This window comes from Prosopis cineraria, unplaced genomic scaffold (genome assembly GCF_029017545.1).
Source record: "Prosopis cineraria cultivar Desert tree isolate PC_DT_omini unplaced genomic scaffold, ASM2901754v1 PC3, whole genome shotgun sequence".
NCBI lineage: Eukaryota > Viridiplantae > Streptophyta > Magnoliopsida > Fabales > Fabaceae > Prosopis > Prosopis cineraria.
Window position 1 is genome coordinate 38,666,671 of NW_026555334.1, and position 11,228 is coordinate 38,677,898.

The following is an 11,228-nucleotide window of genomic DNA, read 5'->3' on the forward strand; positions in this document are numbered from 1 at the left end:
TAACTAACAGGTGAGATTAAATATTAGAGTATGAAAAAAAAATAGTGTTTGTTGGTATTGTGGGTCATTTCAATCTAGAAAACAAAGATAAAAATGGAAAGGTTTAAACTCGTCCAAGGGAAAAAATGGAAAAGGTTGGGGTAAGGGACATCATCGTCCCTGAGAGACAAGGTTGAGGTTAACGAGATTGGATACCTAATATGTAGAATTACAGACAGTAGTCAAATAATTTGACATGACAAAGACTCACCTAAGGAGGAACATGGTCGGAGGGAACGGCGTGAGCAATTATGGGCTGCCACACCAGCAACAAAAGCAAAGTGATTATGGGGCCCACACCCCACCAATAGAGGCCACGTGGTCCTGACACGAGCTCCAAAGCTTGTAACTTGACGTCCTCTTAACGCCGTCTAGTCATCGAGCTGCCGTGATGGTAGACGACAAGCACAAATCCCTTGATGGCGATATTCTCTTGTTAGCCACGTGTCCCGCCAGCCACCCTACTTTTCAGCCATCGTACAGCTCCTGTGCCGTCTGTCTATCTCCACGTGGACGGCAACCCACCGATTTCGACTTGCGGTTGGGGCTGGGAAAATAACAAACTTGATAATTGCTATGGGCCAGCCTTAAGCTTTATAACTTTAAAACAATAGCGGGTCTATAAGAGCCAATTTTAAGAGATGAGGAGCCTAAGTGGACTAATCCTGTGAAGTTGAGAGTTAGCCTAAAAAAATTTATTTTTTATTTATATTTTAAAATATTATTTATATTTATTATGATAATATTATTAATAATTTTTTAAATATTTAATTGTTATATTAGTTTTTTTGAAAATTAAAATTTACATAACACTTTGATTTGTTTAATATTTTTTTGAATAAAGTTTGGTTTGTTGAATTCTAGATAATGATTTCTTTAGAAAAAAATAATTGTTTGATTTAATTTAGATTCCATACAATAATTTAATTCATGTTATGTATGTTTGTTAATATTTTTAAATTATATTTTTTAATAATAGAATATTTTTATACTTATATAATGTTTTATTGTATGACTTGAATTAAGAATTTACAAATTTTATGTTTTATTATTTGAAATAAGGGTATTTTTGCATAATCAAGATTTTGTTGATATTAAAAGTGAAGATGTTATCTATGTGATTTGGACATTAGAGTAAGATTTTATATTGCAGTAGAATAAATAAATTATTTTCAATTTAAAAAATAAAAAAAAAAGTAAAAAGTGCTTGAAGCTCAAAGAACCAACCCTAAACCCATTATGTTTAGAGTTGAGCTTTAGATATCAGCCTCTCAAAAAGTATTTGAGTTTAAATAGGTTGATTTTTTTAGACTTAAGCCTATCAAGAGTTGACCTTTTAGGTTGGGCCAATCCGTTTCCAACTATAATTTTGAGCCATTTGTTCGTTAAGAGAAAACACAAGGTTCTCATAGTTTTATGAAATTTTGTTTGTAGTGTTCGAAATTTTATTTTTAATACTTATACAAATGAAAAGTACAAAGACTTAAAAAATAAATATCATTTAATTTTATTGAAACAATGAGAATTAAAAGCATTAAAAAATTATAGTGATTAAAAACAAAATTCCATGACATTATAAAGATTAATAATTATTTTTTTCTTCCCATATTTATTACAGGTTGGGTTTGTAAAATTAGGAGGAAAAAATGGTGGGGAGGGAACTTTTAGATTTGGGCCCAAAACCAATAAAAACATGGCTGAGTTTGAGCTAACCATAAAACTCTTTATTTTTAATGTTTTTAAAATTTCTCGTTGTCGATACTTAGGCTTAAGTCCCTTTGTTACCGCCCATCTAGGTTCTAAAGCTCGACTGGAAATTTGGGCTCGATCCCCATCTTTCTCATATTTTTCATAATATTGGGTTTCTAAAACGTGGAGAAAAATAGGCCTTGGAAAATCTTGAAAAGAATGGCTAAGATTGATATGGCCCTTTTTGTTTTAATTGGTAATGTCTACCCCTGACTCATTACCTGCTTAAATTCTAGAGAAAATATCAATGTAGAATTTCTGAAATGATTTAATATAGACAAAAAATTTTAAAAAGTAATAAGTATCTTATTCGTAAAGTTCAAGTTCAAGTTCAAGTTCAATTTTTTAAATATCAATGAATGGCTAAAATTAATAAGTAAAGTTCAAATTTTGACAAGTATCTTATCCGTCCAAATTTTATTTGATATTAAATTATTTCAATGGTCTTTCATTGATATTCTCCTTAAATTCTAAATCCCAATGACACATTTTACCTCTTAAGTTTAAACAATTGTACTTTCACTTGTTCATCTCTTTTAACTGATATACACTCTTACTTGATTTTCTCTTTATCTTTCTCACTCAATGTTGTTTGAATTTCAGTTAGGTATAATTAATTTTAAAAATAATTGATTAATATAATTAATTATAATTATAATTATTTATTTTATAACACAATCTATTTGAATATTTTTTTTAAATTAATTTTAACAGAATTGTAAATGTTTAAATGATTTAGTCAAAATTAATTTTAGCTGTATAAATTATCGTAAAGAACATTATTTGTTTAAATTAAATTATTGATAAAGTTGTATCTAATATTATTAAATTTGTTTGAACATGTATGTGATGCTTGTGAAGTTATTTAATTATCATTTGTATCTATAATTAATTAATATGTAACTGTATAGGTTAGATTAACCTTGACTACTAAACAAGATCCTTGACATATAGGTTAGGTTAACCTTGGCTACTAAACAAGATCCTTGACACTTTATATATAAGACTAACAATTAATGGTAGAATTTTAATGAAATTAAGCTAATGAAGACGAGTTATGTTGGAAAGTTGTGTATTTGTCAGCAAGAAATTGGATCACTATCGACTGTTCTAAAGAATAACGATAATATATCATTTTTCCTCATGACAGCTTAAGTTCGATCTCTTCCACACATATTTTCAGCTTCAATATCTCAGCTAAACCACACGTCTAGACTCAACATGCTTAAAATTTACATATCGTAATTTTGGCCTGCGTGAATGACCATCCCAAATAAAAGGACGAACCATTTACGTTGCAAGCCACGTTCCTAGTTCTCGAAGTTTAAAACGCAGAGCTTCAATCCCACGAGAAAATTAACAATATAACCAAAATCACAACTCCTCTCGCCGACACCTAATTTTATACATAGAATCCAACGAATTTGTCAGTTTTCGCAAGATTCTCCCTACGTGCGTACATTGAAAATAAGTAATTAATTAATTAAATGTGTGTAGTCAATAATTGAGAAATAAATTGACGAATACCCGCACGAGGTTCTTCATTGGATTCTCCTTATCCATGTGCTCTGCAATCTCCCTTCATGGGCCTGCTTTTCCCAGGACACCATCATTGTATAATTAACCCTAAACTCAAATCTTAGACTTTTAGTTCACTAATTCCATCACGAAGCCTATCCCATCTTTGGATTCTTGCTTTGTTCCTTTGATCTATGCCTTTTTGGGTACTGTAAAAGATATGGATGACAATCCATCATACCATCTTAATCAACCTCCCACCTTTCCTACTTTAATCTTGTAAAGTCGACTGCGCAACACTTGGCAGGACCAAAAAAAAAAAAAAAAAGAGAACATATGTGTGGATGCTTTTCAGCCATTTATTCAAACGAGAAAAGAGATACAAAGGAGCATAAGAAAGAATTAACTCTTCAAAAGCTTTCAGTTCCACCATATTCAAAAGTGGCTTTCTCTCCTTCCCCCTCCTTCTATGCGTGGAGTGGAGAAGACACAATCTAGGTGATATTCAAAGATGAAAAAGAAAGTTCATATTTTGGTGCCTAAAATTACTTTATAACCGATATATCAAAGAACGAGATGACATGCTGATCAAGTTATTATTCAAGGAGAACTCGTAATCACGCAATAATAATTGAAGCCACTAAAACAACCAAATTTCATGTCATCTGATCTTCAGGCATTACATCAACAAGAACAACAGGTTAAATCAAGTTGAAACTCAAGTGTAAGTAATTTACAAAGCCAGACCAAGATCAGCATCCCAGCCAAAACAAAACAAATGATCCAACCCAGAACAAGAAAAAACCAAAAAGTTTCAAACTTCCACCTGACTAATTAGGGCTACACGTACACACTAAAGTTGTCACAAACTCGGTCACTAGCTTGAAAGAAGGATCAGCGATATGATCAAGGTCGTTAAGTCATTAATGTGTCACAATTTTCTGACCTCTAAACAAACCGAAACACTCGAAGCTCATACATTATTTCGAAGGGCAGAGAAGAAGAACAACTCTATATCCAGGGAAGCGAAAAAAGCTATAGGGATCTTATTTGATGAACAACTAGACGTTACCCTTCTCTTTTTGGGAGCTGGGGGACAAGTAAAGACCTCTGGAATTCTAAACCTTTTAGCCTTCGGAGTAGAACACCCACTTGAACAAACATCTTCTTCGTTATCCTTCTCCACAGTATTCATATCTTGGGCGGTTGAAGTTGAGCTGAAACTTGAACCACAAGGCCTTGCCATTGTTTCTTTCCGCTTTCTCTGCCACTTGACTCGGGTTCTCGTACAAGCTGGAAACATCTCAAGTACTGCTAGCTATATGGGTCCTCGAGCTACACTTTCGCAAAGATTAGTTGAAGAAATAGAATCTCAGTTTGCATAGCTAAAGCTGGAGACAGAAGGTTTCCACTTATGGACAAAACCGTAGAATCAGCGAAAAAAAATTGAAGGTTCATGGCAAGAAACTATGGGAGAGGTTGAAAAGTTTCTGCCATATATCAGCAAAGTCCAGAGCAACAACTACTACCACTAAGAGTTTAAATTCTATCATAAGCGCTTCTACCAAATCCCCAAGGCTATTTATTATTAGAGCGCCTTTCTGCTCTAGGTTATATGAGGTTTCCCTCTTAATCCGAAGGTAAAAGGTAGAATATTAAGGTAACACGGCCTGTTTTTTTAACCTTTTATTATCTGCTTTTACTCTTTACTTTCTGCTAGGGCCTTTTTACTTCGAGGGACAATGACACGATGTGGATACGCATAACATCGGGCCGTTGTCGGGAATATTTTTGTGTCCATTTTCGTGATTTAACCTGACGTTGTTGGTTGATTCACTGTAAGAAGAAAATTAGGAAAATACAAAATCGCCCACCGTGGGGCTCGAACCCACGACCACAAGGTTAAGAGCCTTGCGCTCTACCGACTGAGCTAGACGGGCTTGGTGATACCATATTTTAAGATTACATAATTATTATTTAATCTCTATCCATTCCGCTTTTACTGTTCACCCACCGTGAAAAATAGTCACGTGCGTTCCTTTCAATATATATTTACATTACATTATTATTCTATTATTAAATAAATTATATCAAATTACTTAAAAATAAATTCAATTTTCGATGAAAATACAGTTTTAAACAAAATCACTAAGAAAATTTATTGAAGAAATTGAAATTTTATATAAACTACATATATAATATAAATGAAAAATATAATCTAATGTTTTTCCTCTTGAGCTGAAAATATTGTAGTATTTCTTAATCCAAATTCAAAATAACTCGTTCTGGATAATAAAAAATGATGAAAACATTGCGTACACTATCTGGGCTTACCAATTCCCAGTTAGATGAAAGCTTATGAGCCCTTGAACACAAAGTAGCCTGCAACTTCACCTGTTCGAAAGAAACAGATAATGGAGCAATACTCTAGGCTCTGGCCCAATATCTTATGGGCCACCTCTTTCAAGTAACCTTGTTTTAATTTTTGGGCTAGCAGAGGGAAGCATCTTTTGTTGCGGTTCAAATGCTGGGCTCTTTTTCTTTTCTTTTCTTTTTTTTAAATGCTAGGCTCCCTTTGGTTATATAGAATTTGGAGCATAATCTTAAGGGAAAATTAGGGAGAAGGATCTAATACTACTAAAATTTATTATAAAAAAACCATAAAAGTTGAAATTAGGATGAAGAACCAAAGCATATGTAATTGACTATTATAACCTTAGGACAAAATCTGTCAGCCTTAAAACCAATATGAGGTATTGTCCAAGTTATAAAAAAATTCTTTTAAAAATAAAGTTGTGTAGGTTTTAATTTCACAGTTCACGCCCAGAAGTAAAAAGTAGTATTAAATTTAATTAAAATAATATAATTTTAAAATATTTACTTTTAAATAATTGAATCAATATTATTTTCTAAAAGAATTATTCGATTTTGCAAAGATCGCGTTGTCTCAATTTCTGGACTCATGGATTTTTAAGAGCGATTATATGATTAATTTGTTGTTGTTTCTAGACCTTGATTTAACTTTGTTTTAATTTTCTATTTTTCATCTCCTTATTATATTAAAAATAGCTTTTCAATCAGATATTATGTCCTTGTTAATATCTATCAAATACAACGTGCAAAATGTAATTAGAAAAAATGTAGGAGATATGATTAAAAGTAATATAGTATTTTTAAAATTAATTTTGTCTTTTTAAATGACTATTTTTAAGATTCTCTCCAATAAATATTATTTTTTTAGGTGCTTTGTTAATTTTTCCTAATCTTAGTAGAGAGGAAAAGGTCATTTTAGGTTTTAATTTTATTTCTACTGTGTTTAACCGGCGAAAAATTTCGAAACATAATATTCTCATTCATTTTTTGGTTATGGTAATTCAAATTCAATTTCATCCACATAAAAATTATTTCTCCATTTAACATTTAATATTCAGTTCGTTAGGGTGTAGCAAAAAAATAGGGCACCATTTTCGCTGAATAGTAACACCAAATAGTAATATAGCATAGGCCAAAAAAAAAAAGTTCGTTCTGCTTTTCCATTTTTTCTGTTCTTCCGCAGGTGAAAAATAAAAGAGAACATTATACAGAACAACAATGCAATTATTATTATATTCAGGAAACATTAGTTTGCCCTGCAAGGCTGCAAGTGACAATCTTTAGTCTCCGCTCAAATGCAGATCAACAATGAACACAATGGTTTTCACAGTCAATAATCACATCCACATATGGTTTCAGGGACGAAAAAATATTGGATATGATCATGGCTATGCCAATTCATAATCACCTAACTGTTAGTCCCAACTAATATACACATACAATACCAGTGCAAAAATGCCAAGTAACAAGAAGTTCCCGCTTTATTGGTCTGATTCTGAACCGTATCCTTGCGCTTCATCATCTTCCTGTAATGGCTTCTGAAATGCAAATGGGTGTGGTGGAGCCTCAACACTCAAATTACCATCTAGTACTCTTGCCACCTCCCCCATAGAAGGCCTCATGCGATCATCCATCTGAACGCACCAGAATGCTATTCTCAGTGCACGTTCCAGTTCCTCTATTTCCATTCCACCTTCAATTCTTTTATCAACCACATTTTCAGCTCTCCCTTCCTTCCATTCTCTGTAAGCCCAATCGCGAACTTCCACGTGATTTTGAGAGCCGCTCAACAAAGTTAATACAAACTTCCCAAAATCCTCCACATCCTTCTCAGCTGAAAAACCACAATATGATGCCCGGCCATCTATTCTTGCAAACCCGAAATCTGTCACTTTTGCAGCGAAGTTTTCATCCAACAGAACATTTTCACATTTCAAATTTCCATGGCTAACAAACTCCCTACACCCAGTGTGCAGATAGCAGATAGCTCTTGCCACGCTTGAGCATATCTCTATTCTTTTTCTCCAGGTTAGCTTCCTGCACAGAGTTGGGTCAGCTATATATCTATCCACAGAACCATTTTTGGCATATTCATACACCAAAAATCTATGATTAAACTCACAGCAATAGCCTTCCAGCTTCACAAGGTTCTTGTGATGGATGCTTCCCATCTTCATGACAGCACCTCGGAACTTCCTTTCTTCAATGGATGCATCCAGGTCTACAATTGCAACAAGATGATTGTTTGGTATCAAACCCTTGAACATCTTTAGACCGATTTGGTTCTTGAAGTCCCCAGTGAGGCTCTTGATTTCTGGGAAAGATAAAATAGTTAGGCCCTTCAAGTTTGGGCTTGCGAGATCGAAGGTGGCTTTTTTCCTTGTAGTAGAGCTCTTTCTTTTGTAGATGCAGAAACCAATGCCCAACTGAACCATAGCAAAGATGAAGAATGCGCCTGTGGCTGCTCCAACTAGACAAGGAAGACAAAGCCTAAGAGGCTGCTCTGATAGAGGCAGTTGCTTAAGATTCGGGTTTACAGCTAATGGGTCTGAACATCCCTTGACAAAAGAGGTCGACCTTAGAGATGGATCTGCATAACCAGTCACATACTGAGTTTTCTTCATGGAGCACAGACCACTTCCATTATTGAAGTAGGTTGCAAATGTACACCGCGGATCATTCAGACACAACCGCTCACATTGCTGCAGACTACTTATGATAACTGATTCATCAGGGGGGTATATTCCATATAGAAATGTGCTCTTGAATGTAAGCATACTGAAGCCATATCCACACTCCTTATATGGGACCAAACAATTGATGCTGTTAGTGAACTCAAGGGGGCACCTACAATCCACGGCGCCTGAGTCAGTGAACCCACAGACACCACGCTGGCCACAAGTTGCAAAGACCTTGCATTGATTCTCAACAGCTTGCCAGACTGGCCTCCAGAGTTGTGCAGTTTCTATCCATGAATATAAGCGTAGATTACCATCTGAATCCAGCCTAAGAAACCTGTAATTCACAGAATCATTGTGGTCTTCTCCAAACACTGACCAAACAGGCTTCAAACTTTGTTCCCGAAGTTGCAGGGCTCCATTTGGGGTAAGAATAGCACTTAGATTTGAAGCAGAAGGGCTACTGCTGACCCAGTAAACAATACTGCTTTCCCAACGGAGCTGTAACTGACCAGAAGCGTTCAAGCATAGAGTGTAATAGCTGGACAATGAATTCTTGCTTGCAGCCCGGAGTGTTCGATCCACATTTAAACTCTGTCCTGGAAGAAGTGTATCAGAAGGATCATCAAAACTTTGCCAAGCAATGTTTCCCTCCTTGTCTAGTAGAACAAGGTTGCCATTATCACGAAGAGCAGCTGAAACAATAGATCGGTTGCCTGTTTTACTTTTACTAGTCCATGTAGGGATTCCCCATGAGGAATCAAACAGGACCAGTTCTCCTTGCTGGGTGAGATGGAAATAGGACCCATTACCAACTGTGATATCAGCTCCTGCAGTCCAGACAACAGTTTGCTGGCTAGTTGGCATAGACTTTGAATTGTAATGAACGCCAATTCTATACAGGTTAGGTTGCTCTGAAATGTTTAAGAATCCTAATGCAAAGTCACCGTTGGAGGAGACCCAACAGTCATTGTCAGTCACAAAAAGTTTGGAACCCAATGGAATCTCAGCGATCAAAGTGAAATTTAGCAAGAAGCCAATGCAAATGCATAGCAAGAACGGTGGTTTAAGGAAACAAAGTTCCTGTTCAAGCATTTCTAGAAAGGTTCTGTTGCAATATAAGGGATATTAGTATGTCACAAAGAAACCTGCCCCCAGTGTCACATGAAATAGTTTGCACATCATCTTGGTAAAATTTAACCTATGCTTGGGAAGGTATGAGGCAAGGAAGAGGATTTTTCTCAGGCTCCAATGGCACGGTCGTTCAACGGTGTAACGATAACAACTCGGTTACAGAATTTCAAGGAATATTAGGTCCACGACAAAGACAAATTTGAAGGGCCCGGAAAATTTCAAAATGAATCAAATACAATTGATGAAGTAAATAACCTGAGAGGAAAAGTCAAAATCATTGAGATTTAAGAACCCACCATAAACAACCGTCATAATCATCTCAGAAGCATAGGTATGCCCATGACAAATTAAGAAGGGAGCACCATAAGTTTGACACGCTATTTTGAAAGAGGCCAATAGCAGGATTGAAGGCCATGCACTGTAAACAGAAGAAGAATATAGGATATCTAGAAGCCGAAGGCCCTTTTTATCTAAAGCAAACAAGGATGAGAAATGAATTCTGGAACGTAAGCAGAAAGGTGGCCCAAATTACACCAATCGCAATGGATAATGCATTTTCAGAACACAATCACTTTTTAGGCAGCTGATAAAAGCAGAATCTTGCAATAATATTGTGGTTTGAATATAGCAGATTAACGTTGGTGAAAAGATGATAACAAAAATAATGAACTACACATACTCGATCTAGGGCCTCCATCAGAAAATTTGAAGTGGCGCTTAGCTTATTCGAAGGAGCAGAATTCGAGAAAGACTTCGCTCACTGAAAAGTGAAAAATTGCATTAGTTACAAGTTGCTGATTAAGGAGGAAGGAGAGAGAGTTAGCAATGCATCAATCAAACTGAACAGAAGAAAGGAAAAAGAGAATGGGAATGTGGATGATCCTGTGAATGCTAGATGCTAATGCGTTTAGATTTTGCAGTGAAAAGAGTTAGAATAAGAACAGGAACGGGGGGAAAGGATCACAAGTGGCAAGCAAGGAGACCCACATTCACAGTCCAAGATGCTCGTAGGGAAGACAGAGAACTCACAAGCCACTAGAAACCAGAACAGTAAGCAATCTAGTGTCCCCAGCCTAGTGAGCAAGAGAAAGCAAGAGGCTGGCCCGAGGAAAAGTTTTTTCCCGTGTGTGTGTGTGTGTGTGTGTGTGTCTATATATTATATACACATATATATATTGGCTTTCCTTCGGGTTGATTTCTTCTAATGATACCTTGTTTTTCTTTTTCGTGGAATAAGAATAACAAGAGTCAGGGTCATGCTATTTAATTTATTAGTTCGTGATGAAGCATCGGCATGACTCTCATTTTACAAGAAGTAAAATATTAAATATAGTAACATGCAATGAAGTTTAAATTAAGCAACATATTTTGTTTAAAGTGTATAGTGTGTGTATAAAAAAACTTCTGAGTAGAAAACATGTAATGTTTAGTGTTACTAATCAAATTAAATTTCAGTCAAGCTAGTCGACAGTCGCTCAAAAAATGATTTTTTATTAAAAATGAAAAGTGATGGCCTAAAAATAAAGGGGAAGAGAAATAAACAATATTAACAGAAGCACATAACATTTTAATTTAAAATCTTAAATTTATCAATTATTTTTTTATTATATAAAAATTATTAAACTCAACTTTATTAGATATATTACTTCTCACTATACTTAACAACCTAACAATTTTTTTCACAAAATTAAGATAGTGGTTAAGATTGGCATTTTATCTGGTTTCTTAATACTGCCT

The 11,228-nt window shown here is 35.0% G+C and overlaps 1 protein-coding gene and 1 non-coding gene across 5 annotated transcripts; both read right to left on the minus strand.

The window, feature by feature from the left end:
• Window positions 1–5,173: 5,173 nt before the first annotated feature.
• TRNAK-CUU (transfer RNA lysine (anticodon CUU)) lies at window positions 5,174–5,246 on the minus strand. The gene has a single exon. It is a non-coding gene; the product is annotated as a tRNA-Lys (tRNA).
• A 1,636-nt stretch (window positions 5,247–6,882) lies between these two features.
• LOC129304669 (G-type lectin S-receptor-like serine/threonine-protein kinase SD3-1) lies at window positions 6,883–10,611 on the minus strand. Of its 4 annotated transcripts, none has more exons than XM_054944405.1 (3): window positions 10,479–10,608; window positions 10,171–10,251; window positions 6,883–9,289 (listed from the first exon to the last, which is right to left on the minus strand). In XM_054944405.1, the coding sequence occupies exon 3, from the start codon at window positions 9,222–9,224 to the stop codon at window positions 7,161–7,163; it is 2,064 nt and encodes a 687-aa protein (XP_054800380.1). In that variant the 5' UTR covers window positions 9,225–9,289; window positions 10,171–10,251; window positions 10,479–10,608; the 3' UTR covers window positions 6,883–7,160. The 4 variants fall into 4 exon arrangements, with proteins under 4 accessions (XP_054800380.1, XP_054800379.1, XP_054800381.1 ...); XM_054944404.1 differs by having other exon boundaries at window positions 6,883–9,909; XM_054944406.1 differs by lacking the exon at window positions 10,479–10,608 and adding an exon at window positions 9,788–9,909 and having other exon boundaries at window positions 6,883–9,187; window positions 10,171–10,467.
• Window positions 10,612–11,228: the final 617 nt, after the last annotated feature.

Coding starts and splice junctions, on each gene's coding strand:
- LOC129304669 (XM_054944402.1), bottom strand. CDS start 9,452: ATGCTTGAACAGGAACTTTGTTTCCTTAAACCACCGTTCTTGCTATGC.